Source organism: Perca flavescens, chromosome 4 (assembly GCF_004354835.1).
Source record: "Perca flavescens isolate YP-PL-M2 chromosome 4, PFLA_1.0, whole genome shotgun sequence".
NCBI lineage: Eukaryota > Metazoa > Chordata > Actinopteri > Perciformes > Percidae > Perca > Perca flavescens.
In genome coordinates, this window is record NC_041334.1 from 9,507,902 (window position 1) to 9,534,470 (window position 26,569).

General features: G+C 40.7%; 1 protein-coding gene across 1 annotated transcript; it reads right to left on the reverse strand.

Moving 5' to 3' along the window:
• Window positions 1–507: 507 nt before the first annotated feature.
• cand2 (cullin-associated and neddylation-dissociated 2 (putative)) lies at window positions 508–26,494 on the reverse strand. Its single transcript, XM_028575410.1, has 24 exons — window positions 26,218–26,494; window positions 24,720–24,863; window positions 23,477–23,631; window positions 22,293–22,416; window positions 21,128–21,185; window positions 20,324–20,522; window positions 19,218–19,323; window positions 18,966–19,108; window positions 17,266–17,576; window positions 16,368–16,509; window positions 16,087–16,205; window positions 14,679–14,834; window positions 13,304–13,525; window positions 12,074–12,280; window positions 7,764–7,951; window positions 6,463–6,625; window positions 6,231–6,371; window positions 5,062–5,201; window positions 4,407–4,582; window positions 3,629–3,724; window positions 2,911–3,080; window positions 2,673–2,837; window positions 1,668–1,775; window positions 508–918 (listed from the first exon to the last, which is right to left on the reverse strand). The coding sequence occupies exons 1-24, from the start codon at window positions 26,283–26,285 to the stop codon at window positions 688–690; spliced, it is 3,732 nt and encodes a 1,243-aa protein (XP_028431211.1). The 5' UTR covers window positions 26,286–26,494; the 3' UTR covers window positions 508–687.
• Window positions 26,495–26,569: the final 75 nt, after the last annotated feature.

The following is a 26,569-nucleotide window of genomic DNA, read 5'->3' on the forward strand; positions in this document are numbered from 1 at the left end:
CAATCACTCCACCCAAATAGCAGTGCTTCGCCTTCTGAGAATATAGTTCCGAGTATGTATACAGTTAGAAGATGGCGGTCTCTCGTGACTGTTGTTTGTACACACTGACTATACAAATCAGAAAGTGTAAATAGGAAAATGTTGGCCTTATTGTCACTAAGCAGTAGGCTAGTTGGAGTCGGTTACCTTCAGGATCTGTGCTAAGCTAGGCTAGCAGTGGGTGCGTCAGAATTACAGCATTGAGATAGGGGTATGTAAGGACTCCTTTAACTATGGGGGATACGGTAAATAAGCTAAAGTCCCAATAAGTCAGCGTGTTCCTTTAACACGCATGTTGTAACTGGGTGAAAAGACTAACAGATCTTACACAATGATTTAAAGATAGTGGACCAAAGATCAGTTGTTAGATCTTCTGTACAGACAAACTGCACTTGACGTTTTAAAGTGTTGCTTCCACTTTATTTCCTGTGAACTAAATTAAACCTAAGAACACCATTGACAAAAAGAAACCGTGTCAATCATTTAATTTATTTAGCTAGAAAAGGAAATTCCTACTAAAAAGCCCAGTTTTCAAAAAACAGCTGTGATTGTGTATGAAAGTGGAACAGCATTGTGCTTCTTTAAAAAAAAAAAAAAAAAAAAAAGAAAAGGCCTTTATCTAAAAATATAAACCAAAACATGGGGAGTCTAGCTGATATCCATGCTCTCTGCTGACCCTAAGCCACCCCCCTCCCCTCCCTGGACGCTCTGGTAGATGGACGCCATGTCAGCGTTGGTTCTGATCTGGTTGGCGAAGTCGGCCATGCTGGGGCTCCTCTCCACCTCGGGCACGGCCAGCAGGGCGGCGACAGCGCGCATGGCCGAGCGCCGCAGCTCCTCCTGCTTCTCAAACTCCTGCTTCACGGAACCGGCCTTCACCTGCAGGAAGGGAAGGGGGACATTCATGGCAGGGGGGGGGTGGACTAGCATCACATGCTGATTCACAATGAGATCCTTGATACTAGGTTGATTATGTAAAGGACAAAAGAAATGCGCCTAGTTTTGGCCCTATCGTAGTTTGCATTGCTGTAATTTGGCAGTTGTACGATGGAATTTAGGCAAAGCTCCAACCACCTCGAGCCAAATTTTTGATCTTGAGCTGTAACAGCTTGACCCGACCTTGTTGCTGCCGTTCTGAGCTTTGCATTCTTTCATTGCACACAGTTTACAATGACAAATGCGTACACACAACTAGGGCTGCAGCTATTGATTATTTCGGTGCAGATTAATCCGTTGAATATTTGATTAGGTGGTCTATAAAAAAGGTCAGAAAATTGTGAAATCTGTGGATCAGTTTTTCCCAAAGCCCAAGAGGACATCCTCCAATGTCTTGTTTTGTCCACTTCTCAAGATATTCTGTTTACGGTCACAGAGGAGTGAAGAAACTAGAAAAGGGCAGTTTGTAATTTATAAGCTACTTAAATTTGAAGTTAAGAAAGGTGAATAGAAATCTGTTAAAAACAAAATAGCCTTTATTTAATACGAGTCATGTTTCCAAAGCCCATTGGACTTATGACGTACTGTACAGCTGTGCCAATTGGCACAGCATAGACAGAAGTGCCATACATCAGCGTTTATATGAATCCTAAGGGAAGTATGAATTATTGACTTCCAAAGAGTGCTGGTACCTTGGTAGTGCAGGTAGCTTTAAGAGGCTCTATCAGTCTGTCCAGTCTTTGGAGAACAGCTGCCGGACACAGAGACGCCAGTCGAGCCAACATCAGGAAAGTCAGCATCTACACCACACATACACAAGAAAAATAAGTTGGAGAATAAGTTTGTCAAACTGGAAAACACTGTTTAAGCAATGTTTTCAAAATCTACAAACTCTTTCAACAAAAAGATAAGAGAACAGAGCAGCTATTGAAACATGCTATAAATGTTAACTCTAAAAGCTAAAAAGGTTTTGAGCATTTTGATTAAGTGTTTTGGCTCTTAACTGATCTGTGTGGGACAGTATACTGTAGGTCTTCCTGACTTAAATCTCGACGATTTAGGATGTAAGGATGACCTCTGTTGACGTGGTTCTGGTTTCTAGATGAGATCAAATCTTGAACCTGAGGTTATTTATTGAAAATAGCCACCCCAAGCTGCTCAAATGTGCTTTGTCTGATCAGGGGCCTAAGGAGAAGGAAAGCTGCACAGTCCTGCATTGCCTCCACAGCACTGCTGAGGAAGGTCTGGCTAGTCCACACAGCATTGGATGGGAGAAAAACATGCTCTGGTTTATTGGCATTTCTTTTAACCAATCACAATCGCCTTGGGGCGGTGCCAAGTGCTGGACAGAGCAACGGTGCCTCTGCAAAACAGCCCCGGGAAAGAACTTGTTTTGGTGGAACACGTGTACGTTCAAAAGTTGTTTTAGTTGTGCAACAGAAAACTCAGATTGGACAGATAGTCTAGCTAGCTGTCTGGATTTACCCTGCAGAGATCTGAGGAGCAGTTAACCATAGTCCTCAGAAATCCACCGGAGTTTAGACTGCCAACACAAATAACGTGTAAAGTAACAGACATCTGGCTGAAAATGAGAGATATCAGGCAGATCTTCCAGCAGCACCTGAACAATCCCGGAAATAAAACGTCGATATAGACTGAGCTGCACAGAACTGATGCGATTACACTTTTCTACCCACCCTGATATCATAGTGATCTTTGAGTCCTTCCTCCACATGATCTAGGAACTGCAGAACGTTCAGCCCCTCCAGGCAGCTGTCCAGCAGAGTGTACATACACTCAAACGCCGCTTTACGCACATCCAACCCGTCATCCACAGTGTGTTTGAATGGACCCATCTCCACCTGCAGTACACACGCAGAATTAAACATCTACGCATTAACAACATGTTTAAATTTCCCCGGCTTCCCAACCCACTTCTCTGATGAGGTCCTTCCGGATCTGGGTCTCCTTGTAGAGGTGAGGCAGCACGGTTGCTAGGAGACCACGGATCAGAGATGGTTTGTTGTGAGCTGCAGAGTTAAACATCACCAAAGCGACGCGCCGCACGTTGAGGTCATCATCCTGCAGGGTCTTCAGGAAGTCACCTGCTCAACAGAGAGGATTTGATCAGATTACTGTTATCCAATAGAACGTGTGTGGGTGTACTTTCCCTTAGAGCCCATTTCAAGTGGGAAAGTTTGGAGTACAACTGAGCTTGTCTCCAAAACGTGACAGGTTTAGATTTAAGGTCAAGGTTGGATGATCGGAATCACATTTTTTAAAGTCCCCACACTCTATTGATGTGATGTAGAGACAAGGGCGTAACTTAAGTTCAACATGGGGCGGGGGGGGTGTTGAGCGCTCCTTGAGATCTTTTGAGAAAAATTGAAATTTTTAGCATCTTAACACTTCATTTTCTGTAGTGTGGTGATTGTTTCAGCAACAAGTTATGGTGCAAATGTCTTTATTAATGTTAGGGAAATTATGTTTTTTTTGGTGGGGAGGCAGGGGGGGGTTCAGTTTTGTAAATGTCTCCTGTGTGTAGAGATATTGAATATGACAAAAGGTATACTTTGATGACCCTAGAAGACTTGGTTCAGGTTTGTCCTCAAGTCAGGTTAAATAAGTGTGTTTCTGTGCCCGTGTGTCCTACCTATGCACTCTTTGAGCAGAGAGTCTATGGGAGCAGGTTGGTCAACAATAGTGAACTTGATAGCTGTCACCACCGTGCTGCGAGCCAGAGGAGAACCTGTGAGAAGGCAGGAGGAGATTTCTTTAAAACACAACCACAGAAGAAGAAAAGGTGTCCCAAGGGCAGCAACAATAACTTGATAGTATTAGATGTGATAAAGGAAGCACTGAGTAACTTGGTTGCAATCCTTTTAATGCTTAGTGCTGAAACTGTTCCTATAAGAACTGCTAACAAACTTAAAACTGACAATCTGAACAGTATTTCTAGAGATATTTAGCTCTGGGACCAAAATATTGGAGGGATAAACAGAGAGGGAGACTAACTGGCCACCAAATCTCAATCGTCACGAATCTTTGGTGCAGTCGTTATTACAGTGATCAGACGAAAAACAAACCTATTAGGGTTGTGCAATTAATCAAAGTTGTAATCGTGATTACAATTATTGGAGCCCAACGATCATACAAAAATTTGAATTTTGCACATTACATTTTGAAAGTAAACTTGGTCTTGTGTTCTGCATGAAAAAGAAATTTCAAATGGGAAAAGTATTAGGGGGAATTTCTCTTCAAGATGTTGTCACTGTTTCACTATTTTTTAAGTGCAATAATTGCAACATCTTTCCAAAAGTCGATGAGTAACCATGTTAATCATGATCTTAATATTGACCAAAATAATGGGGATTATGATTTTTTCCATAACTGCGCAGCCCTAACACACATTTCCCCCCCACACATCGTACCGGCTCTAAGCAGCTGTTTGAGTCGGGGTAACAGCTGGGCAGCGTTGACTAAAGTCAGTTTTCCCAGACATTCAGCCACCAGGTTCCTGGTCCCCTCCTCCTGACACTCACAGTTGTCAAACAGCAAGGCCCAGATAGACTCCACATGGGCCGAGAGACTAGAGGCTGGACAGGCACTGAGACCACAGGGACAAACCGGTCACCCAACTTGAAAGACAATCTGTTAACGCTGCACTTTGGGAGACATTTAATAAAAAAAAAATAAAAAAAAAAAAGTCTGTTTTACCAGTTTAAATAAAAAAAAAAAAAAAAAAAAACTGAGGGTGCAGTAAAGAATCACATCCCTACTTAACAGAACCTTTAAGTTCAAATGTAGCCAAAATTTGAATGGTTTAACAAAAAATAAAAATAACTCTACTTAAAAAAAAAAAAAAAAAAAAAAAAAAAAGTCCTTCACACAGAGTCTGAAATTTTCATGAGTCTTCGTAAAAAAATAAAAAATAAATATCTGGTTAATCTGCATGATTTTTTATACTCTTCTATATAGTTCAACATTTGTCTTTAATTGCTTTGTGAAATTACGTAGAATGATATGCGCAGGTAACACTGAGGAGAGCAAGAGGAAACGTGAAATCTAAACAAAGCGAACACACACCTAATGACCTCTTTGAGGGAGTGCAGCAGCAGGTACTGTCTCCGCGGCTGGGCCGAGATCTCCTTCAGCAGGAAGGGCAGGTATTCGTCCAGGCTGCCGACCGCCATGCTGCCTAAAGCGCAGGATGCTGCCGTCTTTACCTGAAACCACAAACTAGATACTATTCATTTTTAAAATATTAAATGTTGTGGCCGGTTAGCTCAGTTGGTAGAGCGGGCGCACATATGTAGAGATTATTCCTCGACGCAGAAGGTCCAGGGTTCGAATCTGACCAGTGAGGTCTTCCCCCTCTCTCATTTCATATCTCAGCTTTCCTATCCAGTAAAGGCAGAAATGCCCCAAAATTTAAAAATAAGCAATGTGGAACGTTGTTCTTGTTTAACCTTCATTCATCAAGGAAAAGGTTCAACTGAATGGCATCCTACACCCAGTTAATAAGATCCGATCTAAGTGGCTGGAGTGGACAGCTTCAGTACAGGTGAAAACACACCCAGGACTCCTTGGTATCAGATCACTCAGACCACATTTGGAGGTGGTCTGAACCAGTGGTTCTCAAGCTTTTTTTCAATAATGTACCCCCTTTGAACGGTTTTTTTTTTTTTTTTAAACCATGTACCCCCTAACCAGCACAAATCATTTCTGGTAGAAAAATAAAATATTGATATAAAGAACATATAGATTTACTAAACAGCCTTGTAACTGAAAAACATTTTGCAAAAAATGTCAAATACCCCCTTCAGTCCTCCTAAGTACCCCATTTGAGAAACACTGGTCTAAACTACACATCCACATTCTAATAGCAGGAATGTGTCCTGGGCCACATTAAAAAAGGACCTCCTACTCAACTGTGAGCACAACTACTCCTCATTCAAAGTATTTATCATGCATGGTGTGTTTTGGATGTTATTTTAATACTGTGGTGATGTCAGTGTTTGTTGCTGTGCTGCCTGCTCTTATATCCCCAGCTGTCTGGAGCTCTCTGCAGTGCAGTTGCTTTGAAAAGGCAACCACTGGTATACAAGAACATTGTTTTTAGTTTTATAAAATTTACCAAAAATATTTAGGATATTACTACAGACATGCCTGCTCTTATATCTGTCAACTCTGAAAATTAACCAATACAAGTCATTGTTATTTGCAGCCTGGGAATAATGTCCAGCATGTCCTACCTCTTCATTGGTGGAGGAGATGGCCTCCAGGATGACTCCCTGCACCTCCTTACTCCGCCCCAGGCTGCCGCTCCTCCCCAGCTCCCCCAGACACAACAGAGCCAGGACCCGGGCAGACTCTGGACAACCAGGGTTCTTCACCTGAGGAGAAGAGAGGAGATACGGTCAAACTGACACACATGGTGTTGTATTTTACCCGTGTACAAACTCTCACACACACACACACACACACCTCCTGCATGAGGCTGGCCACCGTGGCTGGAGTTTCTTTGGAGCAGGAGGAGGACAGAGCGGCCACACAGCGAGCCACAGACTGGTACGACTGTCTGTGGAGGATGGTGCTGTCTGAAGACTGGGAGCGGTGGAACGGCTCGGTGAGAGACTTCAGCAACTGACTGAGAGAGGAGACAAATAGAGGAGAGGAAACAAGAGAAAAGAAAACAGGGGGAAACAAGGAGAGGAAACAAGGAGAGACTAATAAAAAGTTGCTTGTGTGAATGCAGTGAATCCTGTTTTAATTGAGTGCAAGTAGGCCTGTAACAATTATTACATTAATTGTTTAATTGCAATATTTTCCAGGTAATTGCCATTTCTTTGTTTAACTGCAATTAACTGCTTACATTAGCTGAAGTGCTAAGGGGTATGGCTGTTGATGGTTATCAATTTTATGTTCATTTAAGAAAGAAATGCAATGTTTTATGAGAGGACGTGGTTTACTTCACTGGAGGGAATTTGAAACCATTTCCAAACGCTTGCTGGTGCAAATAATGAGGTCCGCCATCATCTAAAAAGGACACACACGAACATTCGCGCACGCTGCAACAGGCTGTGTACCTGTGTACATACATTATCTGGGTGTTACAGAACAGTGATCAAACCAAAAGATATATCCTGAGTTTAATTCCCAGCTGAAGCTAAAATAAGCTCTGATGGCATAATCAGAAGTAATTTCCTCAGACTTCTGAAAGCTCATTCTGAGCTACAGAAGACATATCGCAGCTGATATTAATGTGTACAATCTGTAGAATTAACTTAGCAGGGTTAATTTGAAATCAGCTGGATATCAACTCTACAAACTTGAGACTTGCTTACAGACTTGTAAAAGCCTAAATATGCAGTTTTATTTTGGCATTGCCTTTTAATGGGCTTTTAATCACAAAATATTTCAACATTGTGTTTTTTGGAAAGTTTATTTCACTTTACAAGTGTCGTTAACAAGCCTGAGGGAAACTCGAGTTTTTGCCTTTCTGCTTTCCTTGTTCAACTTTAACATTTAAAAAAAAAAAAAAAAAAAAAAAAATAAGTTCTTTGAATATTGGCAAAAAGACCGGGATCTTAAAAATATCAGATTCATATCCATATTAAAAACCTCATGTGGGCCAACAGAAACAAACTATTAGAAATTGTCCTCAGCACTTAACACTTTTCCCACCACATACTGATGAACAGAGTAAACACTAGTCCTAGTTTTCTATTGTTGTGGGGACATTTGGGCCTAAGCAGATCCAGCACACAGCTCTCACACACGCTTACCTGTAGCCCAGGTTACTGGCTTTGGACAGCACCAGTGCCTGTAGGAAGTCCAGTATGGCTGCCAGCGCTGCACCCTGCAGCAGTGGAGAGTGGACGAGTCTGAAGACTCCCGGCAGCACGGAGGAGCTGATCTTAGCCAGAGAGGAGGGACACCATTTGGCCATGCAGGTCAGCAAGGTGACAGATACCTAAACAGAGACATACGCCATGTCAACTACATGTTTTATATAACAACATCTCTATACAGAACTTTATGTGATGGGAAAATGACTCACATGTGACAACCCGTGCGGTCTGGCTGTTCACCGGTTTCTCTGACTCGGCAGGAGCTAAGTCAGAGTAACCTGGAACACCTGAGGGTGCCCAGGTTATTGATGCCTAGCTGCAGTGCAGCCGAGCAATAAAAACATCTTTGTGGCTGGCTTGACTGAGGAAACTTAATTCTTCTATGAAAGACCTGGCCTGGATTTGGGAAAGGAGAAGAGAACCATCACTATGAAAAGAAAAAGTATGAACCAGCGCCGCTCAAACACCAATTTCCAAATGATGCTGCAATACAGAGAAAAGAGTGACCCAGCATCAGGTGAAAATGCAGAAGGAGCCATCCTTGTTTCTTATTTTAATTCAGTGGATCTAGCTGGATCTGAGCGAGCAAGTCAAACAGGGGCTGAAGGCGCACGTTTCAAAGAAGGTTGCACTACTACTACTACTACTACTACTACTACTACTACTACATAGACAGTAGGCTAACACACATTTCTACAGAACTCCTCATGTGGGAACACTAAAACACTTATCATCTGCACCATCACTCCTGCTACTCTTCCAGGATCATTTGGAAATTGGTGTTTGAACAGCCACCCAGTACCAGTTTCCTCAGTCACATCAGCCACCAAGATGTTTTTCCTGCTCAGCTGCACTGCAGCCAGGCTTAAATATCCTGGGCACCCTCGGGTGTTCCAGGTTACTCTGACGAGCTCCTGACGAGTCAGAGAGACAGGTGAGCACTAGACCCAGCTGGGGTCGTCCCACACAGGGACACAGGACTGGAATACAGGAATTAGTTCAACCAAGGAGGTTTCATTTTTACATGTTGCAGGATAGATCAAAATCTACTTGAAGGAGTACTCCACCGATTCAACCTGGCACTCCTGTAACATTTTTGAGGAGAAAAGGTTCAAAATTGATGATTTTGAAGGGGTCCTAAGGGGTCCCCAGCAAAATGAGGAATCATTTATTTTCACAATAATTCCATCCATAAGTAACCCAAAACTACGTTGGTCATTGGTTTCATACACTTTCTGTAATAAAGCATGTGAAAGCTAAGATCCTGTCAGACAGGGGACGCTGGGACAAAATCTTATCAAAATGGGGTCTAATTAGTGTCAGTTTATGGGTCCTTCACGTGAAACGGTTTGGGAACCTGTCAGTACCCGATCCGTTCCACCTGCACAATCCGTTCTGCGCATGCGCAGATGATAATACCGTTTTACGACCTGCCCGATCTGTTCCACGCTAGCCTCCACCCAAGCTAACGTTAGTTTAGCTAACAGCTAATTCGGCTAACTGCTAGCCGACAAATAACGCATGCGCAGAACTGATCGTGCAAGCAGAACGGACAGCTAGATTCAGTCTAAAATAACGTTAAGTCAAACATAATGGGAAAAGCAGGCTACAGCAAAATTAAGACTTTACAGTAACAATAAAGACAAGTATTGAGTGATTGTATTTTAAATGAGCACAAGTAAAGCAGAACTGACGTAACAGCTGTTATATATGTTAAAGTTTGTTTTGAAGTTTTATTTTGAGGGTCTTTTAAAAGTTTGCATGTTGTCTCAGCTAGCGGTTAGCCGAATTAGCTGTTAGCCAAACTAACGTTAGCTTAACTGTGGAGGCTGACGGATGGCAGACCGCTACAATCAGCTAGCGGTTAGCCAAATGAGCTATTAGCTAAACTAACATTAGCTTCCCGGTGGAGGCTAGTGTGGGAACAGATCGGGTAGTGTCGTAAATCATCGTACCACAGCGCAAGCAACATCTTGCGCATGCGCAGAACGGATTGTGCAGTTGAAACGGATCGAGTACTGACAGAACCACTGGTCTATTTTATTCCACTCCCTTGTCAAAACCTGCTGCCTACATTACCCACAATGCAACTACCGCCAACAGTTCAGTTGGAAATGTGGCTGTGTTGAGCCAGCAGCTAGCAGCAGCTAATGTAGCGCGGAGCATTGATGAGCAGCGGGCTACAGAGGACAACACCAGCATCATTTCTTCTCTAAATGGATAAACTACGTGGTGGGAGGAGCTGGAATAACCCTCGTTTTTTCGATGCTTCTGACACTTCTTTTTTTTAAACATTTTTGTCACTTATTTAATACTTTTTATATTCATGTTCAATAAACCTAATTTTAATGACATTATATCTAATGTTTGAGTCAAAACAAAGCAGAAATGATGAATTCTTTTGACCAGGGGCGTTGGACTGGGGGTAAAACCGACACTGATTACCAGGGCCCAAGGGGAGAGAGGGCCCTTGAAAAGTCTGTAATATATTTTATTTCACCTGGATATTTTCATTTCCTAATTAAATTTCATAATGCATGTCAGATGAAATGTAAAGTTAGTGTATTGGCTGAATAACTTGGTTGATTGACTGACTACATTTTGTATACAAAAAAAGACTAAGGTCTCACCCACCCCTTGCTAATGCGCCAAATGGTTTAGTCCATCTGCACGCATTTTGTTTACGTTAGCTAGTTCAGTTGAGCTTCTGGTGGAGCAAAAGATTCTGCTGTAGAAATGTCTTTCTCAAAGAAAGCCGTAACATGCTACCAAAAAAGAAAGGAAAGACAGGAGAAGGAGAGAAAACTAAATGAGGGGAAACAATTGGTAAGTGACTTCTTTTCAAAGAAAGGTGAGCACAAACTAAAAAACAAAATCCATGGTGCTAAACTGCTTGAATATCTCCGTGACTGTTAGTGCTAAAAACAAACTGAGACAACCCATATAAAGAGCAGAACATACACTTTCAAATGATAATTTGGTTATACTTGTAATCTGAGGTAAAGGCTAAATAAATAAACTACACTAGCAATGCTGTTTGCATATAACACACCATTGTAATAGCCTAATTTAAAACATGTTTAAATGAATAGGCTATAATGTCTATAATTAGCAATAATAGGCTAATCAGTGTCATAGGTAGCTTGGTAGCTCATTGGTAGATACATATCATGTCAACATTATAGTTATGTCAGATTCAGTAGAACAACATTGTGAAAACACATGGCCCTCTGTTTCAGAAACTGTCACAGAAGGGAGCAACAGATCCCTCAGCCTCCTTTTTGGATTTGAAACAGGCTTATATCAAAATTAAAGCTAACCATGTTTAGCCATTTTGACTGAAAGGTGTTAAGTAACACTAACATCTTAGTGTGTTTTATTATATTAGGTTACAATTAGGATAAGAGGTTCATATCAGATGTATCCTTCATAGAGAAAGATGACAGAGAACATTTGATTGAGGATGATGGGAGTGAAGACAGCAGGGAGCATGAGTGTTGCTCTGAGCACAGTGTGGAAATGAGGAACTGGAAAGTAGGCAGAGCAGTGCAGACCAGTTTTTGCTAGAGGATCCAGGACTATGGCCAGATAAATTAACAGATGATCAGAGAGACACCTTAGTACGCAGGCTGGCAAGTAAAGGTACAGAGAAAACAAACAAAATGTAGTAGTAACCACAGTAAAGTAGAATGTTGACAAAGGAGGTTTGAAATGTGTGTTATCAGGCTACTCTAAGCATTACAGTTAATAGTTATTACCCTATAAACATCTAGGCCTACAGATTCATGTGTACAGAGGCCCAATCTTTTTTATTTTTTTTTTGGGGGGGGTGGGGGTGTTGAGGAACATGGGGCCCCATCAGGACTGCCTATGCATAGGGCCCAGGTGCTTTTGACTAATAATTAAGATCAGAGGTTGTTGAGTGGATCACTGATGGGTATCTGTCAAACACTGTTTTAAAACCATTTAAACTTTTTTTTTTTTTATTCTATAAAATTGAATAAAACTAAAATGTTTTATTACAGAAAAATTCAATGAAAGTAATCATTCATTTTACCTGTGAAGAATGTTGTATGGGTTCCATACAACGTACATCCATGCATCCACTTATTTTAGGGCAATTCGGTTGAAAGAAACCCATATTTCTGATATTAAAAAACTTTGAAAACAGGTCAAATTTGACTCGTGCACAACACAAGGGTCACCGAGTGTTTGTGTTGAACTCAGCGCAGTACCTACAGTACCTGTGATACGTGCATGTCGCCCTCGTCCACCAGAGCAGGAAGCTCGCTCAGAACGGGCTCCAGCGCGGCAGGCTTGATGCTGGCGGCGTGATGCGTGACCAGTGCTGTCAGACATGCCAGTGTGCCGAGTTTCAGAGCTCGCTGGTTCTTCCGCAAGAAAGATCCCAACGCAGACAGAGTCTCTGGCAGGATGGACGACAAGTTGATCTGGACGAGATGGAGGAAGGAAAGACAGAGAAGAAAGTCTGGTTAGGTTTCAGTGTTGGAAGAAGGTTTCAGAACCTTTACTTAGTAAAAGTAAAAACATACGGTAGTTTTTTCAAGTAAAAGTATGTAAAAGTACTCATTGTCCAGTAAAATGTTCCCTGTCAGAGTTCTCCTCTTCTATCTGATGTTTATGTATTATTTATTCCTGCTGCATTAATGTGTGTGTTCCTTTTTATTGCTGTAGATGTTTAACGTTGTGCTCATTTTAACTCCTTTTATATACTGTTGGCTAGTTTAATCTACAGCTATGCATCGTATCCTATGAGATCATCATATGCTTGTAGCGTTGCTGTCCTGTGAGAACCATGTACAGTATCTCTTTTTATTTTATTATAAATTTATAATCATTTTTAGGCCTGTATTCAACAGGACAGCTGAAGACATGAAAGGGGAGAGAGAGAGGGAATGAAATGCAGCAAAGGGCCGCAGGTCTGAGTCGAAGCCGAGGCTGCTGCGGCGAGGAGTAATCCTCTATATATGGGCGCCTGCTCTACCAACTGAGCTATCCGGGCGCCCAGAACCACGTATCTCTAAAGTCAACTTCTCATGGTGTCAGAAAAACAGCCCTGTTTTCAGCTTTTGGACGATGCATTTTCCAGCTGATCCAAGAGGCTTTTTAAAGACTTGATTTAGCTTAAGAAGGAGGAGAAGTTTTCTCAACACATAAAGGAACCCTTCATCCTTCAGTTCATCACAAACATTCAACCTCAACACATCTGGAGACACGTGGTTTTCGCTGGACAGGAAGGGAAGGAAAAACGGTCATCTGAAAAGTACCTGAAGCTATCAGACACATTTAGTGGAGTAAAAAGTACACTACTGTACCTCTGAGATGTAGTGGAGTGGTATAAAATGGAAATACTCTAGTAAAGTGCCTCAAATTTGTATTCCAAAAGTCTTTTTAATAAATACTTTTATATAATGAATAACTATAAGTCAAATAAAGTGTGTTTCCTACTGAACCTTTAATGGAGACACAGAGATGAGGGTGATGGTCCTAACTGCTGTCAGTCTTGTGATCTCATTCTTCAACCTCTCCAGGAAGATCGCCAAAACACCTTGTAGCTCCGCCCCCAGGTGGTCACCAAGGTGACACACCATGTGACCCATACAGGATATAGCCCTCTCTTTAACTTCCTGGTCGATGTCCGTTGCCTTCAGCCTCTTCAGGGTTGCAGAAAACACCTTGGAGAGAGAACCTGTTGTGATTTTTTTTTTTTTTTTTTTTTTTCTTCCAAAGATCATACTCCACAGTACCAACAGATAGCTTGTTGACCCTTTTACTGATCTTGTGTACGTTTTGTTCAAACTACACATTTTATTCTGCCCTTTCTGCACGCCAGAACCTGCCACTTTTATGCTTACACTGTATTAGCCAACGCTGCATGGACTCCCCAGTCCGTTGTGTCCAATGACAATTTCAATAAAGTTTATGCAAAGGTAGCTGCGTCCACAATGTTGACATAAATAGAGAAAGGCAGCATTCCTTGTGGACTTCTATTATGAACGGAAAGTAATAAGTTTAAAAAAAAAAAATAAATAAAGATGCAGATGACAATAACATGCAGACAATGTGGTGTCTGTTCTGCAGTGATGTTCACTTTTTATATCACAGAAGTGACAAGACTGCAGTTTTCAACATTTAAACATTTAAATACCACTCGTTTCCACCTTGAATACCTCGATTTTTCCCGGAATTCTGTAAACATGGCCATTACCCCCTTCAAACTGCACTCCAAACAACAAAATGATCTGGCAGAATCCACACAGTGTCTGGCCGACTTTAGGTTGCTTACATTTCTGCATGTTAATAATGAAAACAGGATGTTACTGTATCTCTGTATACTGGAGCTCGACGCTGACATTGTTTTCCAGTCCCTCCAGAAAAACACGATTATGCGATCGCATAAGTCAATACATAATCATCCAAAATTCGCATATTTATGCCGGGGCAGTATTTTTTCAAATACGCCGCACTTTCACCGCATAAATTGCAGAATGTTGTGCAAAATAAGCGGGGCTTGCATGATTTCATAATCCCCACATTTTCGTTGCAAAAAACTCACATATATCTTAGCAGAAAGTTGAAAAGTTTTGCGTGTTCTTCACACAAGAGCAGCCATTTTCCCCTGTTGCCAGGGGAACGTTATGAAGTTTTTCATCAAACCGCAGTTTTTGCAAGTTCCCTCAATTTTTGCAAGTTCCCGCAATTCCATCGCATAAAATTCCATAAATATCCCGCAATTTTTTTGCCCGCAACAATCACAAAAAAGCATTTTTCTGGAAGGACCGTTTTTCCATTTCGGAAAGTTTCAGTGTCTTTCTATGTTCTTCCCACCTCTTTGACAAACGGTTTAGGGTCGAATCGTCCGGCTGTGGCGCTCGGTCCCTGCGGTCGCATCACTCTGACCAGTTGCTGGGCGACCAGCAGAGCCTCCGAGGTGATCTTATAGAACGAGTCTTCTACACACGCCACCACCGGAGGCAGCAGCACCTGCAGGAAGCACAGCACGGGGGAAGAAAAGAATGTTCAGACTTTGTTTCAGCTATTAAGTCATGCATACAACCAAGATGAAATGCCTGTGTGACAGGTGTGTGCGAGTGAGTTAGTGAGATTGTATGTTAATAGTTGTGTGTACCAGACTGAGGAAGTGATTGGTCTACATGCTATGATTGCCAGATTTGTTAATCTTGTTTTCTTCTTTGTTTTAGTTAGTTTTAGCCTCCAGGTATGTAGTGAGCGGTATGCCCTTTTGTTTTTTTTATCTGCCTGTGTCACGTGTGATCCCGTGTGGCATACCATATGTGTATATATTAACTCTATGTTTTTGTTGTATCTTGTTGATGTCCTGTCATGAGCACACTGAAGCAAATTCCTAGCAACTTGCACCGAGTTGTATGGCAATAAAGTATTGAATCTTGAATCTAGTGTGGTGAGTCGTAGTTTAAGTTTATATATATATATATATATATATATATATATATATATATATATATATATATATATATATATATATATATATTTATAAACATATTTGATACCCTCCTATTGTTTTGTTTGTTGTGTTGGCCTTTGCCTACCCTTTTTTTTTTTTTTTTTTTTTTTTTTTTTTTTAAACACAACGTAATCAAACACATTAGTTTTTAAATGTCTATTAAGATTAAATATCTGTTTCTGTGGCTGTGTGGGTTTTTGCCATGTTGTGACTAAAATTTTAAGCATAAAATAAGCATAAAAATTCCGGGGCCTTCATTTGAGGAAATTAGACTTTTTACAGCCTAATTTTAGCCTTTTACAAAATCATTTTATGGTAAAGAATTCAAAGGAAATGGAAATGTCACAACTCGTATCTAAGTATCATAGATCTTTCCAAAGTTGTGAAAGGAACATTGATGTGCAATTTCATTAATGCAAACATTAGGAACATTTTGATTATTTTTGTTAGCATCAGGATATGATATCAGGCAAAAACAGATAAAGTCTGACTGATTCTGACCAGCGCTATAACAATATAAACAAACTTCTTGTGTGTTTTTTTTACATATTATATCCAAAATGCAAAAAACTGAGAAGAATCAGATTACTGAAATGAACTGACTGCCTGAGCCACAACATCAAGATATGAAACTAAACGGTTAGTCTGCAGGTTTACTTTATTCATAACAGCAAATCATATGTTTGAACAATATGCACGTTTCACATACAGTATATCCTGAAGCAAAGCTTATAAAGATGTTTAAAGAACCTGCATGTGCGGCTGAAAGGCTTGAGGAGGGTGGGAGAGGAGGAGGACGTGGAAGAAGGAGAGAGCATCGATCCTCATGGTGGAGGAGGTGGACTTGTCTGTCAGGGAGAAGACGATGCCTGGAGGAGGGAGGATGGGAGAACATGGAGGAAAAAGAGAGCAGGGGGGAAGAGAAAATGAAGCAGATGGAAAGACAGACAGATGTTAGGAGGGATGAGTGAGAAAATAAAGAGCAAGAAAAAGGCAGTGTAAAATAAATGAGTGGGTGTGTGTGTGTGTACCAGGTATTAGAGCAGGTATGTGCTGCTCCAGAGCTCCAGGTACCGTGTGAGACAGCTCAGTGAGCAAACAGAAGCAGCCCTGTCGAGACTTAATGCTCTTCTCCTTCAGCTGTCTGTGGAGCGTCTTCACTATCACCGGCACCTGGACAGACAACACACACACATTGATATATATATTTCTAAGAATATACAGTATCTCACAAAAGTGAGCACACCCCTCACATTTTAGTAAATATTTCATTATATCTTTTAATGGGACAACACTGAAGAAATGACACTTTGCTACAATGTAAAGTATTAAGTTTACAGCTTATATAACAGTGTAAATGTGCAGTGATGATGTGGGGTTATTTTAATTCCAAAGGCCAAGGGAACTTTATCAGGATGCATAGTATCCTGGATCCATGAAATAACTGGCCTTTAAAAATAAAAATCTGCCTGCCTCTATGGGAATTTAACATTGTGGTGGACTCAATTTTGTTGCCAGTGGTTTAGACATTAATGGCTGTGTGTTGAATTATTTTGAGGGGACAGCACATTTAAAGTGTTATACAAGCTGTACACTTAATACTTTGCATTGTAGCAAAGTGTAATTTCTTCAGTGTTGTCCCATTAGAAGATATAATTCAATATTTCCTCAAATAAATTTTGCGAGATACTGTATTTCAACCTGTACATGTTAGTTAAAGGTTTATGTTTTACCTTTGTCCAGCTTCTCTGTCCTTGTTTTTAGCTGTATGTCTATTTCTGTGTAAGTGCAATGAGAGCAATGAAAAGATAAATTCCTTGTATATGTTGACATACTTGGCCTATAAAGCAGACTGTAAAATAAATCCACTGTAAAAGCTGCTGGAACACCTTCACATTCTGGGAGTGACTGACTCTGTGCTGGTAGTACCTGTGTCTCCAGCATGGCGACGGCCGGCTCTTCCTCCCTGCTCAGCGCTGAGTCTGAGCCGGCCTTGACGTTGCCGTGGTGACCGGATCCCACTCGCGTTTGTCTCAGCAGCGTCGAAAAGGCAGCGAAGACGTCTGCCCTCACGTTCTCCTCGCGCTCCTTGAAGCGGGCCAGCAGAGCGGGGCAGATGGAGGAGTAGAAGGAGAGCAGGAGGTCCCGGCGAGTGTGGATCAACGCCTCCAGACACTTGATGGAGGAGCGCCGCACCTTCCAGCTCATGTCGTCGTCGTCGCTGTACTCATCGTCCGACTCTGGAGTCGTGGGATGAGACAGTCGTTACTTCATACTGGAAGTAGACGGACTTCAGCAAATATTCACTCTGACTCTGTTCACGTTACTAATCATCTCTCTCTGTTAGAAATAATCACTGAATTTATATCTGTGAAGTCATAAAAACTGATTAGGATGCTAACGGATGCTACATTTAAAGAGAAATTTCAATGGGAGCGTTCGACCCCATGTAGGCTGAGTCCTTTGCAGCGATATAATAAAGGGAAAAGCCCCAAAAAAGTCATCTTAAAAAAATCTCAATCTGAACTATAAATCTGACATCCCTGGAGGGTGATGCTTAAGCCTCCTGTTTTCCTCGGGTCAAATTTGACCCGTTTCCAAAAACTTTATATCAGAACTATGACAAAAGAACGTTGAAAAAAGCAACAAAAACACAGGAAAAAAAGTCGACAAAAACATTTTTATTTTTATTAAACGCTGAAAAAAGAGACCTTTAAAAATCAGAAAAAGTGACAAAAAAACCATCAAAAACATCGCCAAAGGTGACAAAAACTTGTTAAAAAATTGACAAAAACAATAAAAAAAAACGGCAAAAAAGTGAAACAAATTGGAATAAAATCGACAAAAACGTCGAGAAAAGTGTCGAAAATGAACAACAAAATGTTGAAATTTCGATCCAGAAAAACACAAAGTTGCAGGTCGACGGGAAGACAACAAACAGTGGTGGAATGTAATACATTAATTTACTCAAGAACTTTACTTAAGTACAAAATTGAGTATTTCCACTGTACGCTACTTTCTACTTGTACATCTCAGAGGTACAGTATTGTACTTTTTACTCTGATAGTCTGATAGCGTCAGGTACTTTTCAGATGACAGTTTTTCCTCCCCTTCCTGTCCACTGAAAACCACGTGTCTCCAGATGTGTTGATGTTGAATGTTTGTGATGAACTGAAGGATGAAGGGTTCCTTTAAAAAACTCTCCTCCTTCTTAAGCTAAATCAAGTCTTTAAAAAGCCTCATGGATCAGCTGGAAAATGCATCGTCACAAAGCTGAAAACAGGGCTGACACCATGAGAAGTTGACTGTAGAGATACGTGGTTCTCACAGGACAGCTACAAGCATATGATGATCTTATAGGATATGATGCATGGCTGTAGATTAAAATAGCCAACAGTATATAAAGGAGTTAAAATGAGCACAACTTTTACTTGAAGTGGTTGGAATAACTCTTCCATAGAAAAAGGTGACACCAAAACAACTGACATGCAAACTGATCTTCAAATAATAGGTTGCATTAGTTTAACAACTCCCACTTCATTTTTCAAAGTTGTAGGACAACAAAGAACATGAGCAAAAAACACAGTGATGAACTAAAAAAAGAAAACAGAAAGCAAAGACACACAAACCTTCATCCAGCCCTTCCTCTACGTCCATGCTGTCTTCTTCCTGCTGCTCCTCATCATCGTAGTTGTAGTTTGGGTCAAAGGTCATGAACTTGAGACAAAGCTGTGTTACTGTGGCAACATGGGGGGACATCTCCTTTGGGCACCTGTCAATCAATGGACACAACATAAAGGAAAGTGTGTGTGTGTGTGTGTGTGTGTGTGTGTGTGTGTGTGTGTGTGTGTGTGTGTGTGTGTGTGTGAGTGTGTGCGTACCTTCGTATGAAGGCTTCAAAAGCCTGGAAACAATACTCTCTCAGCTCGTCATCCTCCACACCGGTAAACTTCACCACCATCGGGATCAGCTTCTCTAAATGTTCACCTACAGAACACACACACACACACACACACACACACACACACACACACACACACACACACACACACATATGAAAGTATAAAAGACAAACCAAATAAATGTGCAGTTTAGTAAATCTGAACTGTCCTGGTCTCATAAATAAAACATTAAAACATCAGAAAAACCGGGCCCCGGGTTAGCAGACCTGGTAGAGCGGGCACCCATATACAGAGAGGTTTACTCCTCGACGCAGCGGCCGCAGGTTCGACTCCGACCTGCGGCCCTTTGCTGCAGGTCATTCCCCTTCTCTCTCCCCTTTCATGTCTAAGCTGTCCTATCCAAATAAAGGCCTACAAATGCCCCAAAAAAATCTTTATAAAAATAAAAATAAATAAAACATCCGAAAAACCAATCAACTAAGTCACTGAGACTGAATTAAAGGTGCCCTGCCATACAAAACCGTTTTTACTTGCATTTTTTGAAATATGTTAGGTCCATATGTGTTTGTGTTATGTGGTGAATGTGAAAATGAACTGCTACTTCCTCTGTCAGCTCTAGCCACTGAAGAGAAATAAGCAGAGAAATCAGGCCAATTACAAAAACTGGTCAGTCTGACATCATGTTGCCTGAGCTCATTACTATTCATGAGCTCACCCAGTTGGGCTGGGTAAAGGATTCTGACAGACAGGCTCTCATTGGCTAGCTGTTAGCCAATCAGATTCAAACAGCTTAGTTTGTTGAATATTAATGAGAACTGGCAGAAATCGAGCTGAGTCTTCCTTCAGGCTTTCTATACCACGCTAGAATGGCTTGAAACAAGGTAACCAAGTCATTATTTCCACAAAAAATGTTACAGAGTCCATGGTAGAACTTCAGACATTACCACAAAGTAATAAAATACATATGGCAGGGCACCTTTAAAGCATGACGCAGGACCCTGAAGTGCTTTATATACAGACAGATAACCGATGTAATGACTTTAAAATGTGTCGTCAACAGACATGAACGCAGCTACAGATCTCACCGACTCGATGTCCGCCCTGACGACTGATGGTTGCTAGGCACTGGATGTACGTCCTCGTCATAGAAGCGGGCGGGCCCTTGGCCAACTCCGTCAGCAGGTGTTCAGTCAGCTGGGAGAAGAGGGTGGGGCTACAGCAGGGCACCAGGTGGCCGAGAGCCAAAATGGAGCGCTTCCTGACCGCCATCCTGGGGCTTGTTAACTGACAGGGCGCCACGGGGGAAGAGGGAAGTAATGAATTAACGTGCACACACGGACAGGGGGAAAGATGGATGGATGGATACAAAATAAATACATGTAAAATATAGCACAATATGCCACAACGGCTGAAAATTATGAAAATGTTCATTCATGATTCATTCATCCATTCACAAACATACTGTATAACCTATCACTCATAATATACTGTATATTTGCTATTAATATAGTTTGATAAACAATGTTAATATTCCTCAACTAATAATCTTAAAACTGAAACACAGATTACAAACAATATGTAATTTATAAATAAAACGGAGGTTAATAATGTTTGTGACTGTAATTCATTACTTAATTAACGTATAACAAAACTTTCACCATGAAATGTTACAGTTAATATTTAATATTTAACAGTGACTTAGTTGGTTAAAGTTTATTATTTCTGTATGTAAAAATACAGATTTACAAATTGTTATTAGTATATTAGCACTGAAAAAAAGCAATTGAATAATTACTACTACTGTGACTACTATTCTGTGTCCTGTGTACGAGAAGAGCTCAAATACATTCATGTGTGTTTTTGGTCATTCGGCGTTAGCAGTATCTTACCTGAGGGAGCAGACTGGAGAGCAAAGAGCTGTGAAAACTGACCAGGGCACCACTCAGCCTGGAGAATGAAATATAAAAGAGAAATAAAATAGATAAAAACCCAACAACAATCAACACCAACATCATCTCTGACTTCTTCTTCTCTCAGTCTGAGCCCCTATCGTGACACGTTGATTAGTGGCTGAATACTCGAGCATTTTAGAGATCAGTCTTGGTCAAAATTTCAATCAATCAATGTCTGTTTCCATCACAATGGAAATATGATTGAATGCCTTGTTTCATGTGGAAGTTGGTGATTGGTGCAGACAAAAACTCACTTCCTATAAAACAGGGGTGTCAAACTTTCACTAAGGGCCACACTGGAAAATGAGAATCACATCAAGGGCCAGACACGTAGAGTTTATTGAAATGTTTTTATATAGTCAAAAGAGTCAAATATCTTTGACTGTATTGTTGCAAGTCTCAAATAGCTTTCTCACTTACAGTTTGGTCCACATAAAGCCACATGAATAAAAATGTTCCCGAGCCATCATGGAATTTAGTCAAGCAAACAATCATTATGATTACATTTTTAAAAGGCAACCCGACTCACACCTGTTTCACAGGTTTGAATATGCAAACTCTCTGAGTCTGTGGGAATTTATGAGTCTCAAAGTCGGCAAATTCTGCTTTGAGTTTCACGTAATTACAGTCTGAAAAACAGTTTCCCATCCTTTTGGTTTGGCGCACAACAAGGCAGGCCATCATTTATTCTGAATCTAAATTTATTTGCGGGCCGGATCAAAATTTGAGAGGGGCCGGGTTTGGCCCGCGGGCCTTGAGTTTGACACGTGTGCTATAAAAGATAGCTTCTCAGTATGCAACACCATTTGCCTGATGATGGTCTGGTACCAAAACTTTGCCAGCTATTCAATTTATTTGAGCAAAATAGAGAGTTTCTTTGCAACGTTTGACCTACTCGTCCTCCTCCTACACACCTTTCTCACGTATCTGCATTAAAGCCGTCCTATAGGCCTATATAGGCGCGGTGCGCAGCCGCTGGCGCCCAGTCACCAACTCCAGACTTTTTGCCAGTGCCTTTTGGTCATAGGGCCCTGACAGCAGCACTAACCTAACATACATGGTTTTGGTGTTTGATTTATGTTTTACATTGATTTGTTGCTACCTTCCCAACATGTCCGACAAGATGTCCAGGGCCTCCAACTGAACTGAGACATCTTCTTGTTTCCCCATGGCACCAATCAGCTGGGAGGTAATCTTCTTACACACGCAGACTGTCAGGCTCAAACCTGGCAACCCACATAAACACAAGAACCCAGAGGAGACATTTAAAGGCTCTGACACACCAACCCGACGGCCGACCGTCGGACTGATCGGTCAGATTTTAAGAGCCGTTCGTCACGCCCATCCCGCTCGTCATTTCCGTTAAGTGTTTTAACATGAGTGCACTGATTCGCTAGTCAAGGGCTAGCACTCCACCAATCGGATTGGTCATTGAGTCCGACTGCCCACCGTCCGATTCAACAAGTGAAATCGGCACAAATTAAAGCCCATGGCTCCTCCGACTGACGACGGCACGGAACACGCCAAACAGACTCGAGTCATCGACCTTGCCAGACTGTCTGACGGCCGATAATCGGGTTGGTGTGTCAGCGCCTTAAAACAAGACACAGATCTGGCAACCAACAAAACCAACAATAAGAAATGTACCCACACTTTAGGTTAGCTCTTAGCTCTGAGAATAATGAAGCTTCTGCTGCCTTCAACTGCCAGTCAGAAAAATCGTTATTCATCATTACATAATATGTTCTGATAAAACAAAGAATGTAACGTTTAATAATGCTTCATAAAAAGATTTAAAGGGGAAAAGGAGACAGAAAATAATCAAAAATCTACCTTTATCAGTTGATGATATAAGTAAAAGACAATTATATATAAAAACAATTATGTTATAGTCTGGTATTTGGTGAAATATAAAGTGCAGCTTCATGTTTACGTTATTTTTTCTCTTTGTTTAACATGTGGTTGGCATACACTTATGCTTAAAGTGTATTTACAGAATGTCCCTTTTCAATAACAAAACCAAACAATATGCAACTTTACTAGGCAATTCATTAAAATATTAATACAAATCTAAGCACGTTTTAGTATTCTCCATGTGCTGCTGTGGAATAACACACCTAAAACATCCATCCATATTTTGTATTTATTTAAAGGTTCAAATTGGGTTCGGAATTAAAGCCCAGCAGCATATCTAATATGAGATGGAGAGATGGCATCAGAAGCAGGTCGTCACCATATGTAAAATAAGAGATAAGCTGACAGTGAGGAGAGTATTTCAGCCCTCACCTGATGAAGACAGCGGCAGCTCAGCGATCACAGTCTTCAGTCCCATGCTGGAAATGTCTCTCAGCTGCTCTTTGTCTGACATCATGTTGGAACACAGCGTGTCCACCATCGTCTCCACCTGAGGCTCCTTCACCTTACTCACCAGAGGGGCCAGGCTAAAAAAAGAAAATCAAACCCACCCACACAATACGTCAATTGTAACCTCTATATCAGGTGATCCTCGTCAGAACATTACAGCCCATGTCACAGAGTTTCAGAATAAATACACCCCAAAAACTTTAGTAAACTTATATTAGATCACAGAAGTCTTGTATCATGTGGACGCGCCGACAGTTTTGTTGTCATTACATAGGATTCCTCATGGGGGCGAAAGAAACTACGCACTATAGCTTTAAGTATAATTATTTAGGCATTTTTTACAGGTAATATAGGTACGGTTTCTTAAATTGATTGTTTCTGAATTTGTATTTTTTTATTTTATTTTTTTGGAGAATAAGAACAAGAATTGTCCATTTACTGATTGGGCAGCATCCGGGACCACACGTGCAGCAAATAATGATTTTCTTGCATCAGTAAAGTAAGCTTAGAGCGGATCTTTGTCTCCATTCATTTTATGTTTGGTTTGATGTGTGTGTTGAGAGAGAAGTTCCGAACCACAACCAAAAACAGTTAGGGTGGGAGAACAGTCAGGACACAGCACCCTGAGATGATGCACACATAACGTATTACACTCTCATTATTTAGGGGTTTTTACAGGTAGATATAGATATTGTTTCTTAGATTGACTGTTTCTGAATTAGTAACTTGTTTATTTTTGCTGCTATGCATTTTTTACCATCTCCAAAACGATGAATTGCCTTTAATTCTTTACAATGTTTGGTGTTTTAAGCCCCCAACGTCATCTTCCAGGCAGCGCTGCATGGAAGGCACTAGGGTTAGGCAAAGGTTACCGTTAGGTGCCTTGAAGTCGACGGTTGGGGCTTAAAACAGCATTGAGCATTCTTTACATAATGTGAAATTTGATTTGAAATATTCTGCACAAATGACAAAATCATTTCATGTGAAAATGCAGTGTTGTCCTTGATCAAACCCCCAGTCACTCTGAATAGAAATGAACAAGGAAAAAAAAGGAAAAGATAAATGAATTAATATCAGTGCCACATAAGAAAACCCGGGTTGCACGGCTTCTTCATCGCCATAGACTGAAGAGCATTCCCCTCCTCTGTGTTGTTGTTGTTGTTACCATTTTACAGCCAGGTTCTGCACCTCCCCGTTCTTGTCCTCCAGCAGTTTGAGCAGCATGGTCACCACCTTCCTCTCGCTGTCCTCGTCCAGCTTAATGCTGTCCTTCTGGAGCTCCAGCATCAGGTCATTAGTGGCCATGAACCTGGTGTTTAACACAGCAAAAAACACACACACACACACACACACACACACACACACACACACACACACACAAAGGTGCACACATAAGTACACCAAACACACACAAAGATGGAGATACAGAACGGATTTAGTTGAAAGTAAATAAAAAAGACGCAAACACATCTAAATTCTATAAATAAATAAACTGGCTATAAATACATGATAAACTCATTAAAATGCCTGATTTGATGTTGTTATGACATTAAAAAAAAAAAAAATTCCCACCCAAGAGCAGATAAGTTGAAAGATAGGCTTCAAAGAAAGACTCATCAATAAATTAAGGTGATCAGTTGAGTGAAATCTGTATTATTAGGTTGTTGTTTTTAGGCATAGGTACTCTTATCTCCAGCGGTAGAAAGTAACTAAGTACTGTACTTAAGTACAATTTTAAGGTACTTGGACCTTTCTTTAGTATCTCAATTTTCCACTACTTTATACTTCTACTCCTCTACAATTCGGAGGCAAATATTGTACTTTTGATTCCACTTTATCTGATAGCTACTTTTCAGATTTAGATTACATGATACTAAAAAGAACAAATTAATCAATTCTGATGTATTAGAGCCAGACCTATATACTGTATCGCAGGACGATATTATCGGCCGATATTAGGCATTTTCCAAACTTCCATTTATAATGGTCGATAAATGAATATTTAAAAAATAAAATAAAACCACCAGAGGGCACTCTACAAGTCGCTGTTGGCAACACTCAGATTTTTGTTGTTGTTGTTGTATGTTGTGTTTTTGTTCAAAGGACTTTAAGTTTCATATCTTAAGTTTGTATTTTTATACATTTTATTTATCAGAACTTTAATATATTTTGATGTTCTGTTGTGACAATAAAACAAAAACTTTTATTTTTAAACTGCATTATCATATTATTTTAGTGAGGACTCATAAATAACAACAAATAACTAATGTTAGGGAAATCTGTTTGTTCTGTTACGCATTTCTGGATTTCTTTTAAAATATATATTGGCTGATGTATCTCAATATATATTGTAATACTAAAACGTTTGTATTTTTAATTAAGTAAACGTTTGAATGCAGTACTTTACTTGTAATGGAGTATTTGTACACTGTAGTATTAGCCTACTACTTTTACTTTAGTTAAACTACTTGTTCCACCACTGCTTATCTCACCACACACGTTGACACACTTATTATATTAGTTACAAGTAGACTTTCAGTGAGATTACATTTGTCTCTCTTGACAAAGAGAGATTAAATGTTTAAAAAGTAAAATGACAGACACATAATGAGTCAGGACTAAAAAGTGTCATCTCACTGTGGGACACACAAGTTCTGGCTTACCTAAAATCTTTGTCAGTTGATGTCATTTTCTCCAACAAGTTGGAGATGTAGTAAGACACGTTCGACATCTTGGTACTTTGACAGTAAGTCAGCGGCGCTATGAAAAGTGAATCTACGGTTAAAAAGAGAAAACTGGGGCAACAGATTTAAACGGACAACATGGCGAGTCTGGAGGGGACAGAGAGAGGTAACACCGGAGAGCGAACCCGGCGGAGAACTTGACACTCGGTGGGTTCAAATAAAAATAGATATGAAGGGGAAAGTGTTTCGGGGTTATGGCGCCACCGTGTGAAAAAATGGAGTCCTGCCATTAGTTAGAGACAGAGAACCATGTAGAGAACCCATAGACTGA

Coding starts and splice junctions, on each gene's coding strand:
- cand2 (XM_028575410.1), bottom strand. CDS start 26,285: ATGTCGAACGTGTCTTACTACATCTCCAACTTGTTGGAGAAAATGACA. Junction 20,523..21,127: donor TCTCCAGTCTGCTCCCTCAG/GTAAGATACTGC, acceptor GCGCCCTGTCAG/TTAACAAGCCCCAGGATGGC. Junction 1,776..2,672: donor AAGATCACTATGATATCAGG/GTGGGTAGAAAA, acceptor TGTGTGGTGTAG/ATGCTGACTTTCCTGATGTT.